The following is a 23265-nucleotide window of genomic DNA, read 5'->3' as shown; positions in this document are numbered from 1 at the left end:
TAGGGGGGTGCCCCGCCGTTAATTTTATTTTCTCTATAGCACCAGATCACAACAGAAGTTGTTTAACGTTATGTCATTTCATGTTATGTCATATAAAGCATGTCATTTCTGTCTCTACATTGTTGCGCACTTACAATTCTCTACTGTCTGTATTGCGAACGTAGGAGTTCTGCCCTGAAGCGCGCGCGCGCACACACAAACACACACACACAAACACACACAAACACACACACACACACACACACAGAGACAGACAGACAGACGCGCACCCTCCCACTAATATTTGTAAATATTAAGCCGCAAAAAGCCTATTTAAATATGAATTCTGCGTCTCTGTTTTAATGAATGGGGCAGACTCACGCTTTTGTTTACTACTCGTACTGAAGCACATGACGCTTGCGGTGATATTAGTGTATGCCCACTCACTAAATGAGGATATAAATACATGAATAGCATCTCCAGAACTGCTCTGAGAGTCACTTCATGAGCATTTTACGGTTTCATTTGAGTAAAACTATCCTCATCACAGCGACCCGTCAAAATAAAAGTTTGGTTTAACTTGTCGTGAAGACATTGTGGCAGAAATACGTTACTATTGTTCAGTATATGTATGTAATACTGGTGCTACTAAAATTATTAAAACCTTATTTTTAAGGAATAATCATATACATCAATATGTGACCCTGGACCACAAAACTTACGGTAAGTCTTAAGTCACTGGGGTATATTTGTAGCAATAGCCAAAAATACATTGTATGGGTCAAAATTATAAATTTTTCTTTTATGCCAAAATAAAATAAAAATAAAAGTTATTTTTTGCACCTTCAGATTCCAGATTTTCAAATAGCTGTGTATCAACAAATATTGTCCGGTCCTAACAAACCATACATCAATGGAAAGCTTTATTTATTTATTTATTTATTTATTTATTTATTCATTACAATTTCGGAAAATTGACAGTTAAGACTGGTTTTGGTCACACATTTCTTCAATGTTTTAATTGTAATATTAAATCCCATTCATTTGCCAAAAAAAAGTTTACTTTTCATTAGGCCTAATTAAAACATAAATTAAATTTAATACCTTAATTTGATAAACAGAAAAATGTAAATAAACAACACAGAATTTCTGAGGGGAAAAAAATCATAAAGCTATTGTAAAAATAAATTAAACTTGTTTTTATGCTTTCAAATAGTTAGACATGCTAAAACACAGAATTTGGTAACAATACCTCCTCACCTCCTCTACCCCCTGGCTGTCTGATGTTCTCCAGGAACATCGCTCTAGACTCAGGGCTGCAGAGAGTAAGTGGCAAAAATCTCTACTGACCTTAGTGTATATTAGTCACTCCTCTTCTCCTTCACTGCAAGTGTCTCCACTGCTAAAACAACATACTACCACAACAAAATTAACAACTGTTCTGACTCTCGCACGCTTTTCAAAAAAAATTTTCTTCTCTTCTTTGTCCTCCTCCACCCCCTCTTTCATCAAATCATACTGCTGATGACTTTGCAATATTCTTCATAAATAAAACAAGAACCATCAGCGACCATTTCTTCACACCACAAACTGACAAAAACTTCATAACCACACATACTCATTCTCTCTCCTCCTCTCCACTCTCGGAGGCAGACGTTTCTAAACTTATCCTTTCCAATCATCTTACTACTAGCCTGCTTGATCCTATCCCCACTCACCTCCTTCAGGCCATTTCTTCTTTACTTATACACACACTCACTCACATTATCAACACCTCTCTTCATTCTGGTACATTTCCCGCAACATTAAAGCAGGCTCGGGTAACCACACTGCTTAAGAAACCCTCTCTAAATCCAGCACTTTTAAGAAAACTGCAGTATCCCTTCTTCCATTCATTAAAAAGACACTTGAGCGAGTTGTTTTCAACCAACTCTCTATGTTTCTTGCACAGAACTACCTCCTGGACAGCAAACAATCTGGCTTCAAAGCGGCCACTTAACTGAGACTGCACTGCTCTCGGTTACTGAAGCCCTGAGACTGGCAAGAGCGGTTTCCAAATCCTCAGCACTCATCTTGCTGGGTCTGTCTGCTGCTTTTGACACTGTTAACCACCAGATCTTCCTTTCCACCCTCATGGAGATGTTCGTCTCAGGAACCGCACTCCAGTGGTTCAAGTCTTACCTCTCCTGTAGGTCCTTCAGGGTGTCTTGGAGGGGTCAGGTTTCTAAGTCACAACTTCTTGCTACTGGGGTTCCTCAAGACTCAGTGCTTGGACCACTTCTCTTCTCCATCTACATGTCATCTTTAGGATCTGTCATTCAGAAGCATGGCTTTTCCTATCATTGCTATGCTGATGACACTCAACTCTACTTCTCATTCCAACCAGATGATCTGACAGTAGCTTTTCACATTGCAGTCTGTCTGACAGACATTTCTGGCTGGATGAAGGTTCATCACCTTCAACTCAACCTTGCTGGTCTCCGCCAACCCAGCACTTCATCACAACCTCTCTATACAGATAGGTTTGTCAGCCATAACTCCTTCCAGGACAGCCAGGAACCTTGGAGTTGTGATGGATGATCGGTTAAGCTTCACTGAACATATTTCTACAACGGCCTGGTCCTGCAGGTTTGCCTTATACAACATTAGAAAGATTAGACCCTTCCTAACAGAGCAGACCGCACAACTCCTTGCCCAAGCTCTTGTTCTCTCCAGACTGGACTACTGTAATTTTCTCTTGGCGAGCCTTCCTGCATGTACTATCAAGCCTCTGCAACTGATCCAGAATGCAGCAGCCAGAGTGGTCTTCAATGAGCCGAAGAAAGCTCATGTCACGCCTCTCTCCATCAGCTTGCTCTGGTTGCCAATAGCCGCTCGCATCAAATTCAAGATACTGATGCTTGCCTACAAGACAGAAGCTTACTTTCTGCAAATGAATGGTGTCATCCCAAAGAGGCACAAAATCACTCACTCTCACTGACCTTTTCCTGGACTGTCCCCAGCTGGTGGAACGACCTGCCTATCTCAATCCAAGCAGCTGAGTCTTTAGCCATTTTCAAAAAACATCTAAAGACACATCTTTTTCGCCATCACCAGACCAATTAATACTAGCACTTACCCATTCTATTCTATTCTTTTTTTTTTTTTTTTAAATCCTTGCTATGTGCACTGTGCTAGACTGAGACTTGTCACAGCACTTTGTAACCATCCCTACTCTCTCAAAGAAGGAGCCGCTACAAAATATATTGAGGGAGGGGCCTGCCAACCACACTTAATGTGTACCTTAAATAATATTTGAACAAGATTGAAACTTGAAAAAGTACAAAGTCCAAATAGACAAACTGATGCAGTCCATAAGGTTATTATTGAAGTGTTAAAAAATGGCATGAACAAAAAAAAGTAGATGATAGAAAAACAAAGCAAAGGAATTCAGCAGGCTAAGAAACTTGAATGTAGGCATAACAGTAGACAACATGGCAAAAACTGGTCATTGTCCAGCGAAAAAACACAATGTCTTTTGATGGTCTGTTGTACTTATCGCTGACGATGACGATACACAATCCACCCAATGTTAAATGCTTGGCATTAGGGATGTCAACGATTAATTGACGATCGATTAATTGTCAATAAGCAATGTAATCGATAAAAGCTATTGATGGTCGATTAAGCAGTTTCACTTTGGGGTTCGTGCGGCTCATGCGTAAAACACGTGCAAACGTCTGCGAGTGACGGTGGCTGAAGGGGATGGGTCACGAAAATAATTTACTAATGTAAAAACTACGCTTTTAATGTGATCCAAGTTCTTTTGTATTGAAATGTAGTAATAAGTCATGTTCAATTATAATTTCCCTAGATAACTGTTGCATATCGGGCACTTCGCTTTGACAGGGCTGCACGTACGCGAGCAGGACAGATAGCTACTATTCATTCATACAACTTGTTAATTTGTTCATACGACACATTAATTTGTGGCCACTGTCCAGTTTTCTTTAATTTGTTCCCTAGAAAACACATGAATTTAAATGTGGGAGCAGTTTATGTAACAAATTCTTAATTCATGGCCACAAAATCTTTCATTTCCCCCCACGTTTACCACAGTAAGAGATGCGAAAACAGTGATTAAAACAACAATAAAACAATAAAATAAACCTGCCAACCTAGAGGGTGAGATGGTGAGGATTTGGGAAAAGAAACAATAAATATTACATTCGTGACCATCTGGCAAAACGGAACAAAAAGCCGCATACAGCTTGATTTAAATGTATGCGCTCGAACGGCATGAATCCAAAAGCATGGTCGCGATGTAACATTTGCCTGCTAACCAATTATTTCTCTTATTAACAAAGCTTTGTACCTCACTTGTTTCATAATACTCGCATTAAAATGTTGCAAATGGGTAACAGTGTGCTTTGCCATTGCTACGCCGGTGGTTTTGGAAACAGATCACTGACCGCACGTGACAGCCCCACACGTCGTACTTGCGTTTGGGATAATTTTATTTTAAATCCCGATAATGTCAATTGCAAACATTGCGACGGTGTCTTAAAATAAAACAACGAGCACCATGAAACCATTTAAAAAGGCGCATTCAGCGGTCTCTGTGACAGAATATGAAACAGCCCACAAAATAATGATCCCGTGCGTAACTACGGCGCGCTCTCCATTTTATCAAATGATCATAATCACATCCATTCATTTTACGGTCCTGCTACTAGCCTTTTATTTAGACTAAAAACCCCTTTCATTCGGGTAAGGAAGCTGGCGTTTTGAGTAGCATTTGCACATCCTGTCATGCCGGTGACTAGGGATGTAACGATTACCGGTCTGATGATAAATCATGATAAAATTCCCCACGGTTAGTATTACCGTTTCATTTTTGAATTATCATTAAAACCATATTCAATTACCACGATTTGAACAACTCACGATAAATAAATACTGTCCAGCATGAATGTACCTCTGAAGGTTCTGACCGTCTTCAGAAACTATTCGATGGCATTTTGTTTTCATCTTCGCTGCATGTAATACCTAAAAGAAGTGTTCTTAATCGCAATGCTGCTTTGTTCGCGGAGATCACGGGGATCAGCTGTATTCAGCTTTTCTATAAGCGCCACCTAGTGTCAGAAAGTGGATTTACAGAGACTTGCATTTACATTCAGGTTTTGTGCAGTTTCTGTCTGGCCAAAAAACGGACCGAATTTGCATGCCCTGCTGTAAATTTTGCCCGTGGATGTGGATTCTACACATTTAAACAATTCAGATAAGTTATCTAGAATTATTTATGGAGCAGATAAAATACATATCATTTATTAATCAATTATCATTTTCACTTAATCCTTTTCTTTATTTAAAGGCTGAAATGTGAGGTTTACATTTTTATGAAACTTTTTCAAAGCTTTATTTGAACATATACATTCAATATTTGAACATGCTATTAAACTGTTGTCAGTTTAATTGTGATTTAAAATCCGAACATCATTGGTCATGTTATTGTTTTAGTGATTATGTAAACAACTTAATTTTATTTGTTGTTTGTTGATTTTTAAATATAAAACTTTAAGTGATTTATGTGTCGGTACTTTTTGAACATCTCCAGCACATTTTAACAATACCGTGATAATACTGATAACCGTGATAATTTTGGTCACTATAATCGTGATAAGAAATTTTCATACCGCTACATCCCTACCGGTGACTATATGCTACTGCAATACATGCATTTTGCAGTATTAAGGTTAACGATTAATCGATTAATTGATCGTTAATTTAAACGACGATCGATTGTGGAAATGATCGAAAATTTACATCCCTAGTTGGCATAACAAAAACCTTCCACCGCATGCTCCCAAAACGCTTCAGTTCCACAATAGGAGGTGAAACGAAGTTCTCAGTACAGCAACACGACCCCTTTCATCCAGTGGGTATATTGGTAGCAAATAAACTACCAATATAAAAAAGTCCTTCTAAAATAAAATACACAAACTGATACAACATAAAGCAAACATACGAAACAAATTACAATTCATACATAAACTCAATTGAAAAAGATACAAAAACTAAACAGAGAAAAACACATTGATTGAGCTTGAAACACAAATGTTTATCAATCCGGACTCTACAGTGTTAAAGGAGAAAAAAAGCAGGCAACCATGCTTCCTCCTAAGCAAATAACTATCTACTTCTACTGTTTCACCTGGCTTAAGTTAGAGTGAGTACGCAATTTAGAGCCCCCAGAGGATGGTAGTGGAACTACACCCTACCAAAATCCATAGTAGCTAAGCTATGGGCTGTTACAACTTGTATACTGTTGCTCTCTCGTTGGTCTGTTTGCTTCTACTTTGTAAGTCGCTGTGGATAAAAGCACCTGCCAAATGACTAAATGTAAACGCAATAAAACATAAGGTTGGAAAAACATTTTATAGGGCCCTAAACGTAACTTTTTTTTAAACTTTTAATAAATTGATGTTAAATTAAGTTTCATGATTTTAATTAATGTTTTTTTGTTTAATAAAATTTAATGTAACCATTAAAAAGGAATCCAGAAAAATGGAATTTGGAAAAAATATAAAACAGAATTTGGGAAAAATAATTCAGTTGTTATATTCCAAAAGCCGCAAACCTAGGGAAAACACTGTTATTGTAATAAAAGATCTTTGAGTACCAAATCAGCATATTAGAATGATTTCTGATCATGTGACGCTAAAGACCAGAATAATGGCTGTTGTGATATTTCACAATGTTACTGAAAACAGACCCCAAACTTTTGAATGATAGTGTATTCCTACCTTGCTTCATGTTTTATCTTTTTGTCTTATTGTCTTATTTGTGTTCATAACAGCAGCATAGTTGTGTATGAGTGCAAAATAAAATAACAAATGCTGTAGCCCAAAGAACCCAAGAAACATTAACATAAAATGGAATAGTAGTAGGGCAAAATAAAGTGAATTAGAAAGATTAAAGTGACTGTAGTGAAGTGCAGAGCAAAAGTTTCTCTTCCACTTCTGTTTGACTCTCATTGACTATTGCACTCCTTCTGTTGATCCTGTTTGCATTTTATTACACATCTCTATTTCCTCACTCCTGAGAAACAACTTGATTATGCCATTTTGCAAGAAATTTGCTCCGATTGACAATCCTCCCATCCTGATTTTTCAATTACTGACACTTTCCCAATCCTATTCCGAAAAAAAAAGAAATTCATGAAATAACCCTGAGATGTATTCGGCATGAGGGCTTGTAAATGTACGTTTCTCACGGAAACCAGCATTGTCTTTAATTTATCGCTCATTTGAGTGTTGTGACACGTCCACGGCTCTTTATTCGGCTAAACTAACAGTTCATTTCATCCATAATAACCGTCATCATTGTCGTCATTTTGATTTAGACATGAGCTGGAATCCCATCAGCAAATGAATTTTGTTGATGGACTATTACACTCCCCTTCTCTGTTTTCTCCGCTCCAGTCCGATTTGACAAATTCAATTCAGGGTGAGCCCCCCTTTTGCTTCACCTTGAAAATTCACACAGGCATACATGCTAGAATTTGATTAGTGGAAGCTTGGAGGCATGCGGCTTGTTGATTAGAATTGGACGAGGACTGCATTTTGATGGGAACAGACATTACACTGACTCTTGCTCTCTCTCTCTCGCCGCATAAACACTCTGTATTGCCCTCGTAGCTTCTCTGCGAACCCACTTTGATTCTCTGCATAACTCTCTACTTTCTTGTAGTCTTTGCCGCACTCCGTCACTCCCTCATCACCTCCATCCATCCTTTTTCCCTCTTTCTCCCTCTCTCATGATCATTCGTTTCCTTCCCCTCTCCTCCCAGTGGGAAGCCCCATTCCTCGCCATTGGCAGGTTTTCCAATCAATAGGATAAGGGGAAAAGCTGGCGAACAAAAGAAACCAATGGCTTTTTTTTGTATGCAGCTACACATTACTCTGCTCTCTGCTGATTATTTTGTTACTATGATACATTTACCTCTGTGGTGAGATGTGATTAACCAGCTCTTTGGGGGCCTGAGCCCTCAACTCCCACTGCAATCAGCCGCAATACCTAAAAGACTGGCTGATATTTCATCTTCCTCTTGCACCTCTCTTCAACTACAAGTTAAATATGTTCAGAGAGCCTTATTCTGTCTACGTACACCCAAGAGACACCATGTACTGGAAATCATCACGATCCCTTTGGAGTGGATGAAGCAAGGGGAAGTTACTGAACAGAAAGAAATAAAAGAAGGCATGAGCGAGTGGGGAAGAAAAATAGTATGAAGATCCATATTTAGGACATGGTGGCTTGTATCAGGTCCCTTCATCATAGCTTCTCTGTGCCCTGGGTTCTCTCTACAGTACACAACATCCCTCCATGTTGGATGTTTTGATCATCCTACAGCTCATTTGCAAGTAGGGAAGGAAGAAATGTGCTTATAACTCAAGGGAAATGGTGACATGAATTCACAATATGTGTTGATTGTGGTAGGTAGATGTGCTAAAACATTAGCCACATTTAAATCAAGACACAAAACTCATCTGTTTAACTGTGCATTTGTTGAATGAGCACTGTGCTATATGTCCGAACTGACTGCAATAAATTTTAGGTATAATCATTTTCTTTAAATTTATTTTAAATCATTTTCTATATCATTTTAAAATTCCTTGTTTTTATTATTTTTATTTCCATGTTTTTATTGATTTTAATGTCTATTTCACTTTCTTTTATGTAAAAGCACTTTGAATTACCACTGTGTATGAAATGTGCTATATAAATAAACTTGCCTTGCCTTGCCTAGGTACACATGCATACAATCATGCCTTTTTTGCTGCTTTTGGATTAATATCCAGTGCAGCAGTTTGTTGCATAATAAATAATAAAAACACTGAACTGCAGCATGTGTTGTTACAACCATTTGCGTTCTCCTATAAAGTGCAGCAGGATAGTATTTGACCTTTTGACTTTTGCAATGAAACTGGCACGAGAACTCATTTTGGCGCAGACTTTTTGCCTGTGAAAGTGTGGCGACATCAATCCTGCCACAGCTCAGCTAGGAGAGCACTGTCTTTCAGTCTCATCGGACTGTCTCTAAATTGCTCTCCGTTTTACTTTAAACAGCATGATCTATCTCTCTCTCTTCTTGGTTCTCTTCTCCAGTCCTCCTTTCCAGTTTCCGGGTTGTGGTCAATTTCGGCTGTAATTTAGCCTTGGAAGCGCACCCACGCCTCTTGACACTGGCTCTGAAAATTGGCTGCTGATGCTCACCGCTATTCTACACTTACACTGAGGCAATTTCCCACAGTTCTGTGAAACTGCACTCAACCCAGCCCACCATGACTGACATGATCAACAGTTCATAATGCCGATCGCTTTTTTTGTGACCATAGTTTAAAGCGGGTGATCACAGACAAAGGTAGATGAGCTTTTTTTCTTGCTCCTACCAGCCTGATTTTAGTGGGCTTAACCACCAATTTACCAGTGATTCTGTTTGACCACTAAGGACTTAAGGACACAATGAATCACAGCTTGAAAGTAGGAGTAACATTGCAGTTTCCAGAGTGCAAATTAGTTTTTTATGTGTTTGTGGAAAAGAGTGGGGCTTGAAGTTCTTTCAGTTACCTGAGTCTAGTTGGATCGTAAATGACAAATTGATGGATAGATGCTTACATGCATGCATTTACATTACATTTACATTTAGTCATTTGGCAGACGCTTTTATCCAAAGCGACTTACAATTGGGGAATACAAAAAGCGATTCATCTTGAAGAGGCAGTCAGACAGAGGAAGTGCTCGTAACACCAAGTCTCAGTCATTGTTCAAATAAGTACAAGCTAGTAGGTGGAGAGAAAGAGAGGGAAAGTAAATTTTTTTTTTTTTTTTTTTTTTAGAATGAAGTCAAGTACTGCCGAAAGAGATGAGTTTTCAGTTGTTGCTTGAAGGTTGCCAGGGATCCGGCGTTCCGGATAGGGGTGGGAAGATTATTCCACCAGCCAGGAATGGTGAACGAGAATGTTCTGGAGAGTGATTTTGAGCCTCTCTGTGATGGTACCACAAGGCGTCGCTCACTAGCAGATCTCAGACTTCTGGAGGGGATGCAGGTTCGTAATAGTGAGTGGAAGTAGGAGGGTGCAGAGCCTGTGGTAGATCTGTACGCAAGCATCAGTGACTTGAACTGGATGCGAGCTGCCACTGGTAGCCAGTGCAAGGAGATGAAGAGAGGTGTAACATGCGCTCTTTTGGGCTCGTTGAAGATCAGTCGTGCCGCTGCATTCTGAATCATTTGTAGAGGTTTGATTGCGTTTGATGGCAGACCAGCCAGAAGAGCATTGCAGTAGTCCAGTCTAGAAACAACAAGGGCCTGGACAAGAAGTTGCGCAGCATGCTCTGTCAGAAAGGGCCTGATCTTTCTGATGTTGTGTAGTGCAAACCTGCAGGAACGAGCAGTCTTTGCAATGTGCTCTTTGAAGGTCAGCTGGTCATCAAAGATTACACCAAGATTTCTGACCGAAGTTGATGGGGTAATCATTGATGAGCCGAACTGAATCGTGAAGTCATGCCGTAGAGTCGGAGTGGCAGGGAAGACCAGAAGTTCCGTCTTTGCCAGGTTGAGCTGTAGGTGATGTTCTTTCATCCATGCCGAGATGTCCGCCAGGCAGCCTGAGATCCGTGCAGCTACCGTTGGGTCATCTGGTTGAAAAGAGAGATAGAGCTGTGTGTCATCGGCGTAGCAGTGATAGGAGAAGCCATGCGCATGTATGATGGGACCCAGCGATGTAGTGTATGTGGAGAAGAGGAGGGGTCCAAGAACCGATCCCTGAGGAACTCCAGTGACCAGTTGATGTGGTTTGGATACCTCCCCTCCCCAGGTCACCCTGAAGGATCTACCGGTGAGATTGGATTCAAACCAGCGAAGTGGAATTCCAGTGATGCCCAGTGATGAGAGTGTAGACAGGAGAATCTGATGATTGACAGTGTCAAAAGCAGCAGAGAGATCCAGCAGAATGAGGACTGACGATTTGGAATCAGCCTTTGCAGTTCGCAGGGCTTCAGTGACTGAGAGTAGCGCAGTCTCTGTTGAATGGCCACTCCTGAAATCTGACTGTTTAGCATCCAGCTTGTTGTACTGTGAAAGAAACCGCGAGAGCTGGTTAAAGACAGCTCGTTCGAGTGTTTTCCCTATGAATGGAAGGAGAGAGACAGGTCTGTAGTTATCTAAAAGAGAAGCATTTAATGTAGGGTTTTTGATCAGTGGGGTTACCCGAGCCTGCTTGAATGCTGTGGGGAAGATGCCTGTGAGGAGAGATGTGTTGATAATGTGTGTGAGTGCCGGTAAGAGTGTGGGAGAGATTGTTTGGAGAAGATGTGAGGGGATCGGGTCGAGAGGACATGTAGGATGGCTGGAGAGGAGAAGTTTGGATACTTCTGCCTCGGTGAGGGGACAGAAGGAGAAGATGGGAGCTAGAGCGGTGGATGTGGTTGATCGGAGGTCCTGCGGAGTTGAGAACTGGTTGCTGATTGTTCTAGTTTTGTCTGTGAAAAAAGAGGCAAAGTCATCAGCGGTTATCAAAGTGGTGGGAGGTGGAGGAGGGGGACAGAGGAGAGAATTAAATGTTCTGAAGAGATTACGCATGTCTGGAGCGCTGGTGATCTTGTTGTGGAAATGTGAGGATTTGGCAGTGTGGACTTCAGTAGAGAAAGATGAAAGCAAAGACTGATACCTACTCAGGTCCGACGGATCGTTTGATTTGCGCCATTTTCTCTCTGCCGCTCTGAGTTTGGTCCGATTCTCTCGAAGAACATCGGATAACCAGGGGTTAGAAGGAGCAGCCCGTGCTGGCCTAGAGGAGAGAGGACAGATGTCGTCTAGACAAGAGGTTAAGGTAGAGCATAAAGTGTCAGTGGCTGCATTTACACCCAGAGAAGAGAAATGGGTAGGCGAGGGAAGAGAGGAGGATACTACAGAGGAAAGAAGGGAGGGGGAAAGGGAGCGTAGGTTGCGTCTGAAAGTAACCGGTAAGGGAGATGGTGGCACCTGAGTAGCACAACGTAAAGTAAATGTAATGAAGAAATGGTCAGAGATATGGAGTGGTTGTACCAGAATGTTATCTGTAGAACAAAAGTCGAGTTGGTTACCAGATTTGTGCGTGCTAGTAGTGGTGAGGCGTTTGAGATCAAATGAAGCTAGGAGTGACTGGAAGTCTGTAGCATAAGGCCTGTCTAGGTGAATGTTGAAATCGCCGAAGACTAAGAGTGGAGTGCCATCCTCCATGAAAGACGACAGCAGTCCGTCCAGCTCGTCTAGGAAGGTTGGTGGTATTTGGCCCGGCGGACGATAGATTACCGCAATCTGGAGTCTTATAGGAGCTGTCACAGTAACAGCATGCAATTCAAATGAGTTGAGATTGCCTAGGGGAGAGTGGGTAGAGTATTTCCAATTGTTAGAAATGAGTAAGCCAGTGCCCCCACCCCGGCCAACTTGCCTAGGGGTGTGAGAGAAAGAGAAATTGTGAGAGAGAGCAGCTGGGGTTGCCGTGTCTTCTGGACGGATCCATGTCTCAGTCAAGCCCAGGATGCTGAGTGTGGAATGTAAGGAAAATGCAGAAATGAAGTCGGCTTTGTTGACAGCTGACTGGCAATTCCAAAGACCTGCAGAGAAAGAAAGAGGTGCAGTGGAAGATGTAGAGATAGTGCGCAGGTTGGCAGGGTTATGTGACCTTCTGCATGTATTTTTAGAGCGAGGTAGAGAGAGAACCGGAATGGTTTGGAAACACATAATAGAGGATAGGAAAGCGTGAGGACAGATATAAAGGATACTTAAGTGTGCGCTCGGTGTCGTTGCTCTGTCAAAGTCGCGCAGGAAAAAGTCGTCTGTCTTTACACTCGTTGGTCTTCACACGAGGAGGCTGAACGCTTCCTGACATCAAATAAATACAGTCTAAGAAACTAGAGTGAAAACAGCTGTTGCCGGCTTCTGATCAGCCCAGCCAATAAGGTTAAAGGACTGCTAAATAGCTCAAGACTAAACTAACACTTTGCACAATCACAAAGGCTCGTTCTCATCTGAGGCACAAATTATTCTAATTTCCAGTAAGTGCAATTAACAGAGAAAAACAACGAAAATGCAGAGTAGAAATAGGTAGGAAACGAACTATTCCTTCCTAGTAGCAAGTAAATTATTTAAACAACAGAACTGCAACCAAGTTATTCAAAACACTTACGCAGCTGTAGTCCGTCTCTTCTGGTGACTAATCGGCTTTCCCAACCTTAGAGCAGCGACGAGCAGTTTAAATACTTTCACAGTCGCTGCTCTAAGGTTGGGAAAGCCGATTAGTCACCAGAAGAGACGGACTACAGCTGCGTAAGTGTTTTGAATAACTTGGTTGCAGTTCTGTTGTTTAAATAATTTTACTTACTGCATGCATATATTATTATTATTTGAGTAGAAGCTGAGCAGTATTATTTTCAGCCATCCTAATATGCATCATAGTGCAGTTATTATATTGATTTTAGTTTTTAGTGTTTTTTTTATTTTATTTTTTTAGACAAAATAGCATAGAAGTTTAATATCGAGCATTTATCAATTATCAGCCATAACATAACACAACAGCTATCAGTAGTTATTGGTATTTGCTTGTTTTTCACCCTAAAATGGTTTTAATGTCATAAAATATTTTATTGGAATCTCTGCTTTGTCGGGCCATGTCATTACTGTTGAATGCAAATAAAAGCTTGTGTATGCAAAAACATCTCTTACAGGCTGCAGTTGTAATTGAATGAACTCCAACCTGCTTCCTACACACAATGGGTTAATCGGTTTGTTTATGCTTACTGAATTCCCTCATTATTAATCAATGCCTCATTCAACACGCTTCTCCTCTCGTTATTGGAGAGTTAAATTTCCACCGTGGCAATTTCTACAGACAATAGAGGCCGAATCAATGGAGATGTAGAGCGCGAGATTGTGTCTGAATGGAATTCAAATAAACATCTTTGCTCCATTAGCAATGCCTTTCACTTTTAGCTCCAGGGGGAGAGCTTAATTTGTTGAAGAAGGTAGAATCTACCGACGTTAAATGGGCTCTGACAAACTTCACTCTGATAACACTTATTGATTCTTATGGTTCGGTCCAGGCATGTAATACAATATAGTTTATTTAGGTAATATAAAGTACAGATGTGACGTTCCGTCAGGAAGGAAACGAGGGGACAAGGAGTTCTCCAGCAAAGTAGTATTTTAATCACACACTTCTGAGACTAGGAGCACAAGCAAAACAAACGGGGAATGTGCTTATAAACACTGGGAAATCAACAAGGAAGAACAGAAACAGGTGCGGGGCAATTAAACACAAGGCTAGGGACTAATAAAGTAACGAAGACAAGAACAGGAAGTCCAAATATGGGCACGAGAGGAGGGGGAAACAAGACACAGGACTGACAACAGACTTTTAGAGCTAATACTGTAAACTGCTAGTTCCTGACTTAAATGGGTAGTTCACCCCAAAATTAAAATTATCATTTACTCACTCAAATTGTTCTAGACTTGTATGAATTTCTTTCTTCTGCTGAACACAAATATTTAGTAGAATACTGGTAACCAAACACTTGATGGGAGCAGTTGACTTCCATATTATTATTATTATTATTATTATTATTATTATGCACATTATCAGAATTACACTAACATGTTTTTTTTTTTTTTCTCAGCTGGGTGCAGAGTTTCGGCCATGAGGGTCTGGGCCTCCTGTTGGACGCGCTGGAGAAGCTCCTCCTCAAAAAACAGTAAAACAAATTTCATTAGCCATATTTCTTAAAGGCATCCTGCTAGGTTTCAAACTATTTGTGTGCTACCTCAGCATGAGTCCTGAGGTCATAACAGTTTAACTAAAATCTGACTCTGTTTTTGTCTTCTAGTAACCCACTGAGCTCTGCTTGCTTTCACTCATTCTTGAATTTTGTGCGTGTTTTTTTTTTTTTTTTTCAGCCAAGAAAAAGTGGATAAGAAGAGTCAACACAAAGTCATTCAGTGCCTCAAGGCCTTTATGAACAACAAGGTAATAATGTCACCAAGCAGTGGGTTCACATTATAACTACCTTCCACTTGAGATAATCTCGTCTCATATTGGACAATTATCAGTTTTCAAAGGCTACATAAAAAACTGCACCTAAATATGGCTCAATGGCTGTGATCACTCTTTTAAATGTGAGATAACAATGAGATGCCAATGTGGGCTGTCAATGTATTTCAAACCATTTACTGTTCTTAATAGGGATGCACGATATTGGAATTCTGCCGATATTCGATATGCCGATATTTTTCAACTCATTTTGGCCGATATCGATACCGATATATTTCCTTTTGTTTGGAAACAACACCAGGTCTCTCCTGTGCAGAAATTATGAACAAAATATTATTAATTTTGGTTAGTTTTTAACAAGAACTTATTTATTAGAATTAAATAAAAAATAATAAAGGTTTTTTAACAGTACATTGAAGCTTTGAAAATAAATATAAATCAACTATATCAATCGCTGCATTTTTTCCCCCAGAAAGATGCAGTGTTAACCCTAATATTTTATTTTAAGATTTAACATTTGTAGATGGTCTAAAACAAAAGAGTTGTAAATTCTGAAAATCTTTTAGAGCTCATGATTTGTTTAAAAAATAAAACGTTACACATTAATGAATAAATCAGTATATATAAAATTATTTAATTTACAAGTGTCATGTTTGTGATTTTTTCTTTTTTTTTTTCTTTCATGTAAGCTATAGCTTCTGACCATTAAATCAAAACATACTTAATTTATTACATCAATTACTGCTTTATTTAATCAGAAACACAGTCTAAATGTTATTTGTGTAGGCTATTTTACTTTTAATTAAAAGTAAAATTGCTCAAGGGCACCTCAGTCGTGGTATTGAGGGTGGAGAGAGCGCTGGACATTCACTCCCCCCACCTACAATTCCTGCCGGCCGGGGACTCGAACTCGCAACCTTTGGATTACAAGTCTGACTCTCTAACCATTAGGCCACGACTTCCCCAGTTGTGCTATAACTGTTTACTCTATCCCACACCGAACGCGTCATTCTGTACATGCCTTCACACATTAAATGCAGCGATCCAAAACAGTCAATCTATTCATCATTCAGACAAAACTTTGCTTCAAGAATGAGCCACATTGCTGACGTGATCTAATCGCTAGCACACCCTGAGCACATGCGAGTTAACCCCTTCCCCTTATCGGCAAGACATATCGGCATAATTTAGCATGTCAGGCCGATGCCGATATTTACACTTAAAGTCATTATCGGCCGATTTCGATATCAGTCCGATAATATCGTGCATCCCTAGTTCTTAAGCTTCAGATGATTGTTGTTCTAATGTGCCTTCATGGTTAATCAAACGTGAATCCATTTTAGAGTTTTTTTTATCTTGAGAATATTTTAAAAAACAGTATATAGTTTTTTTTTTTTTTTTAATTGCTCTTTTATACCATTTCAACTTGTTACTCGCTATGAAAATAGCCAAGGAAGATGGCAGGGCATCAAATCACCAACCAGCCAACCATCATATTTAATGAAATATTACAAGTGACACAGAAAATGTAGAATAAAGTAACAAAAACATTTTGGAAAAAGAGTGTATTTATCTGCTGTGGATGTATTTCATGAGTTTCAGATGTACTTTTTTTGAAGTTGAAATCTCATCATTACCCTAAAGCACCAGCTTCAAACAAGACTCATTTCAGTCGCTGTGGCATCTCAGCCGACCCCTTCATCAGCCGCTGTTACATCTCCGCTAACTCACTGCGCTCCCGCTCCTCCCCGCTGGACACACGTACCTGCGGCTGCTTTCAAATGGTCAGGAGCGATAAGAGGAGAACTTCAGATGAAGGTGGGCTGCAGACAGCCACCACTCTGAACTCGGGAGGGGGTTACACCGCACGGCTGAGGTGGAGAGGTCTGAGGGGGCTTTTGATGATTTGCACACTCCTGTTAGAGAGATGTGTTAGAAGTGGATCTCCAGTGGTGTCTCTGATGTTGTTGATAGCCCGGGGTTTGAGGAGTTACCCCCGCCTCGTGCAAACATACATATGAGCGTGTTAGAGATGGAGATCTGTGGTGTTTTGATCCATGTTCATTCACTGGGTATGTGGCAGATGCTAGACAGACATGTTGTCAGGTTGTCAGTGTTATCCCATGGTGTTTGAGTGAAGTTGAACTAATCTTATCTGAGAAGCTGTTAGCAGTCATCTATCTGCCATGCTAACAGGTCTGATTCTTTCTTTGAAATGGCGTTCATCAATGCTATTTTCTAAAGTAAGCATTGGCATTGCGGTACATTGCTATTTGAGATTTGAAAAAAAAGTAGATTTACATAATGCCTGATTTTATTTGAATTTTTTTGTTTTTAGTGTTTTATTTTTAGTTCATTTAGGCAAATCATATAGAATATCATCTCTTGTTTTTATCAGTTATATTTTAAAATATTTTTATTTGCTTTAATAAAATTTTATTAAAGCATTTCTAAAAAATTTCTAAAAAGAACCCCAAGTATTAAACTTAGTATTAAAGAGTGTAATTTAGGCCAAAAGCCAGTAACAAAAACAGTTATATTGTAAAATATTGTTACAATTTAAAATAGCTGGGTTTTTTTGTTGTTTTTTTTATATGCATTTTATTCTTGTGGTGACCAAGCTGAATTTTCATCATTACATCAGTCTTCAGCGTCACACGATCCTTCAGAAATCATTCTAGTATAATATAATTCTAATATTTTTCTGTGAATACGTGATCTATTTTTCAAGATTTAGGGATGAGTAGAAAAGAACAGCATTTATTTAAAAAATATATTTTTGTAGCTATGCAAACGGTTTACTCTCCCCTAGTGAAAAATAAATGTACTAAAATGTATTTGAAATACATTTACTTCATGCTAAGTATACTACAAATACATTTGCATATTTATGTACTTAATAAAAATACCCTGCAATTGTACATTTAGTATACTTAAAGTCTGCTAAATTGGAAAAACTCATTTTGTAATGCGCAATAATTGTGTGGAAGTAGTGCTGATGTCATGTTGGTGGTGACCCGTCTCTTGCAACATGTTTAGCTATCACATATTATACTTGGCTTTTTTGCCTTCTGATTGCAAATGTAGCCAAACTTTGGAGTGCTTGGCGAGCAAGGTCCTGGCAGATGAAGAAAAAAAAGCACATAGGAATCGATAGGCGGAATCGAAATTTGGAAATCGGAACTGGCTGTTTTCAGAAAAGTTTACATGGTTTTCTTTTCATCTTGCCTCCGCATAACGCATTTAAATTAGTGTTAATACGCGCAGCACTGCTCTGTTTAACAGTGGTAACAAAGGAAACGCTGTATTATTGCTGTTAAGTGCCACCTTCTGTCAGAGAGTGAAATTGCAATTGTAAAACTTAATTGGCATCTAAAATATTGATGTAATATAAGCTTATTTATTGGAATACAAGATAACATAGATTAAAAACAATGATAACCGCGACTTTTATTTTTTTGTGGTAGGGCCAGTGAAAATGTTGATAGGGCAAGTAAAAATTTGAACCACTGGCCCAACCGGGCCAATAGAAAAAATCCTTAACGTTGAGCCCTATACTGTGTGAACTCATTGTCCCGTTATTTTGGAGAGCTTAATTTTCCCTCTTCTATAAGTTTTGTCAGTTGTTTTGTTTATTGGTCTAATTCTTGTTTCTTGTGTTGCATTGGGTTAGTCACTCAATTCTCTCGTGCTTCGATCCCACGCTTTTGAAGTAAGTAGCATTGATAAGGAATTATCACAAAGTATGACTGTTTAGTTGTGCTATCTTACAATCAATGTATAGTAAATTTAAAAAGTTACTGTCGCCAATGTAACAGGTTAAAATTTATGGTAAAAAAGGTCTTAAAATGTATTAAATTTAACTCCATGATTCCTGTATATACCCTGATTGTTTTTTATATCAGTAGGTTTCAAGCGATATGCCAGTAAATGTTAATAGATTTGAACAATACTTAGTATGAAATACATGTATTTTAAATATATTACTTTTTTACTATGGTCACTTTTGACTATTTTTAATGCATCCTTACTGGGGGAAAAAAGAAAATGTAGACCTTGACAGGGCACTACAAACATATTTTCAGCCACATAGCAAAGCTTTGGCAACCACCCAAAATGGTTGTGAGATTTGTACATTTTTTTTTAACAACAAATGTAAAAATCTAGTCATTATCTACAGTATGTAATTAGTTCTCTTTTCCTCAGGAGCTTCACAAGTTGACTTCATTTTTTTCTTTTATGACTGTATTCAATTGTCCCGTCATTGACTCTAATTGACATGCCATTTGCTTCAAAAAGGAAACAAAGCAATTAAGCGCATCAGTGCATTTTTCAGTTGGAAATCTGTCATGGTCACCCACTGAGGAAATATAAATGGGTTGAGGCCATTGTTGTTTTCCCGAGGCCTATTTCTGTAAGTTCAAAGAAAAAAAAAAAAAAACTTTCTGCATCTATTTCTGTGTAGTCATCGGAATTAATTTGCGGGAGATCCCAGTTGTGTTTTCTGTGAGTTTCAAAATCTACTACTCTCACTCCTCAGCCCTGAAGGTCTGGTGTAATCCCAAGCACCCGACAGGTGCCACGAGCCTTATTTACCCAGAGGCCTGTCACAGCTCCAGACCTCTCACTTCAGCCCCACAGCATCATGGGACACATTCCGCCCATGTTGCCTGCCAGCCAGGTGCTCCCGTCCAGCTGTCACCAACTCCCGTGGAATGAAGACAGAAAATGGCTCAAATATGTTTACATCCATTACTGCGCGTAAACAAGATATCTCCCCTGTGCCTCTGAGGCGGGAAGGATGTTTTCATACCTAGGTTCGCATAAAAAAAAAACTGCAGAAACATCTGTTCTGAATGACAACAAGTCTGAGAAATGGCAGTTGGAGCCATTAATTGGCATGAGTTATGAAGCAATTAACACAACTTGGTGAGTTTGCTGTCCTAAAGCTTTTTAGTCAAAATTAATTCACTCAGGATGATTCGTGTCTTGAAAATTGCTAAACTTGAGTCACAAGTGCTGTTGCAAGATGGCAGCCGATTTGGGTCTTCCAAATTTAGATACATGATGACCCATATTTTGTTCATTTCTAAATAATCAGATCATGCAAATTCAGAATTAGTCTAACCATTTTTTTTTTAAAAATACACACACACACACACACACACACACACACACACACACACACACACACACACACACAGTCAACTTTAGTGAATAATTTCACGCCAAGTGAATCTATTGCATATAAAGATTGACAGAGTAGAGAGAGATAGCCTTTTAAGTTACATCAGTGTTTTGAATTAATGAGAAATTCGTCCTGTGGTGTTGGCACTGCGGTCGTCATTAACCGAACCCCCCTGTGTTCAGACGTGGATATTCTCCCCTCTTTGACTCCTGTCTTCTCTCTGCAGGTCTCGAACCGCTGTTGTCATTTTAGACCCCTAAGGCTTTTCTGTCCTGTGTCTGTATTCTTCATTCACCTTTATGCTTGCCATTTCTTTTTCTTTTTTTCACCCTCCCTCTCTCTTTCACGCTACTATTAACATATCCCTGATTGCAGTTTTGTCATTACTTCAAGGACAGAGCAACAGGCAGCTACGTCATGTCCTCCTTTGGTTCCTCCACTTTTTGAAAGAGTCACCTCTAATTTAAAACTAAAACCCTTTTCCATAATTACTACTTTGAATTTAATGTGTCCCTCAGTATTTCCAATCCCTTGGAATGTATTTACAATAATGTACCCTTTAGATTAATGCTTGATTTGTATTTTTTATTTTTATTAAATTACATGTATTATAAGTAATAATCATTTTATTGTTGAAAAATGTTGTGCAGTTTCTAATAATTTTTTTGTTGTTGATTGGTTTTGTTTTTTGTTTGCATTTTTGTGCAAGAATAAGCCATTTCATTCTGTTTTTTTGTTCTGCTTCTTTAGTGCGTCCATTCTTTAAGTCATTCCGTTCAAATTAGATTGCCTGAATTGATCTTTTGCTAAGACTGTGTAGTTTTAGCAGTGGTTCAGTGTCACCACGGAATAGCATCGCAGGAAACACTGGGTAATGTCTTACATGCGTTTTTTTTTTTTCTGTCTGTCTGCAGTATGGACTGGAGCGGATCCTTGGAGAGGAGAAGAGTCTGGCACTGTTGGCCCAAGCCATTGACCCTGGTCAGCCGGCCATGATGACAGATGTGGTCAAACTGCTCTCTGCAATCTGCATTGTGGGAGAAGAAAATACGTAAGCTTCCCGTCTCACTTTTTCTAGCCTTTCCGTTGAAATCAACTTGTTTATGATGCAATTATTGTTCTTTCTTATTTCAGCCTGATTTCATTATTTAAGCCCCCTTAATTATATACTTTCTGTTTTATGCCCCTATTGTGATTTTTCACATCGACATTGTCAAATAGGGTATTAAATATGCATATCATATATTTTTAAGTGTTCAAATGCTTTTTGGGCCACCGCATCATAATTCTGGCGTTTTCTCTGATGCAAACTTAAACCATATTTAATGTAATTTCTTCTTTAGCTGTGTGTTGTATTAGTTACTATTTGCTTCAGCTCTCCACCTGCAAACACAGTTTGTGCGACAGCAAAGTTTTGTAACATTTTTGCTTGTGTTTCCCCTTTTGTATTCAGGATATAAGCACAGCATTCATTTAGTTTTATCATTTGTCATGACTACTTCATCTCTCTTTTAAATATCAGCTCCATGTAAGCACTGAAAAGGTGCAATTGTCTTTCATGAAAAGTATATTTGCAGCAGTAAGGGCTCTCAAAGCATCCTTCATACCAGAGAGAAGTGCAATCCCAGCATAACCCTCTGTGAAAAAATGTAAATCTAAATCAAATTCGTGACCCTTACTTTTACTCTTACTTATTTCCTGCATGAAGTTTGGAGAAGGTTCTTGAGGCCATCACCACAGCAACTGAGGGAAGAGGGGTGGCCCGCTTTAACCCTATCGTTCAAGGTCTTAGTGTGCGCTCCGTCCAGTTACAGGTAAGCGTTTACTGCCGCTCATCTGCCTTCTTGTTCACTTGTTCCCTACCAATACCCTCATGACCTCAATACACACTCGGTCACACATATAGTACATATTTATACCTATGATAGCAGCAATAGGAAAAAAAACGTGAATAGTGCCACTCTCTAAAAAAAAGAAAAAACTTTTTTTATTACGCAATGGCTACATCTTAAAAAAACAAAAAACAAATATCTGTTCAAAATCCCTAGTGCTCTATTAATTAGCACTCCTGTAATAAAGTAACATTACCCATTTTCACATTGCTGTTTGCACTATTGTGACAGACTGGTGTTGTGTGCACTGCTCAGATGGGGAAATGCATTTCCTTTATATACTATTCCATTTTGAAAGTTTCCCTCAGAGATTTGAGGGCCAGTAAATGGTCATGCTGAGATGAAGCACCAGCAATTTACTTGATGGTGACTTCAATATAACGATGAAGTCACCAGCTCTGGATCACCTCTAAAATGCAATTTACTGTATAGAGGCCTTCATGAAAAGGATAAGGACACAAATGAGCATATCTGCTTGTTAACGACCAGTCCTTTAAATAAGAACACATTTCAAAAGCTTATGTAAGTAGATGCCTAATGCTCCTTTAAGTTTTTTTTTAAATGAAACATTATAAAACTAACTTAATTTCCTTTCCCTTTCTGACAAGTCAACACAACCTTTTGTTTAGCCAGCATGCTCAGGGGCTCAGGACACTTGTAAAGCACAGAGATTAGTGCTGCCAGTTGCAGCTCTTCATTTGCATTGTAAAGCATAAACTGGCATTAGTCAAACACCCTGATGAGATTTACCATAATCATTCCAGAAATTAATAATAATTTGATTAGGGGTATTTAGCCCTGTGCCCGCAAATAGGACAGAAGTGCACCATGAGTCAGGGTCTGTAAACCGCAAATAATGTTTACACCAACAATAGAAAATTGACATCAACTTCATTTGATATTCTACATTCAAAAACCTTGATTAACTCTAATAACAAAATAGATCATAACTAAACTCAATGCATTAAAATATATAATATATCATTAAATAATTATCTATGGGTATCTATCTATCTATCTATCGCTCCATCGTTCTATCTATCGCTCCATCGTTCTATCTATCGCTCCATCGTTCTATCTATCGCTCCATCGTTCTATCTATCGCTCCATCGTTCTATCTATCGCTCCATCGTTCTAT

At 39.1% G+C, this 23265-nt stretch overlaps 1 protein-coding gene across 1 annotated transcript in view; it reads left to right on the top strand.

Moving 5' to 3' along the window:
• The window catches only part of LOC306857080 (protein diaphanous homolog 3-like), a 326012-nt gene that overhangs the window by 82053 nt on the left and 220694 nt on the right, over positions 1 to 23265 (top strand). Inside the window, exons 4-7 of the mRNA XM_079396755.1 lie at positions 14677 to 14751; positions 14954 to 15023; positions 21150 to 21286; positions 21944 to 22049. Coding sequence (XP_079252881.1) covers positions 14677 to 14751; positions 14954 to 15023; positions 21150 to 21286; positions 21944 to 22049 — 388 coding nt within the window. The remainder of the gene's footprint in view (positions 1 to 14676; positions 14752 to 14953; positions 15024 to 21149; positions 21287 to 21943; positions 22050 to 23265) is intronic.

This window comes from Barbus barbus (assembly GCF_936440315.1).
Source record: "Barbus barbus genome assembly, chromosome: 37".
Taxonomy (NCBI): domain Eukaryota; kingdom Metazoa; phylum Chordata; class Actinopteri; order Cypriniformes; family Cyprinidae; genus Barbus; species Barbus barbus.
The sequence above is the reverse complement of the archived record's forward strand: the minus strand, read 5'-3'. Positions and strand labels throughout refer to the sequence as shown.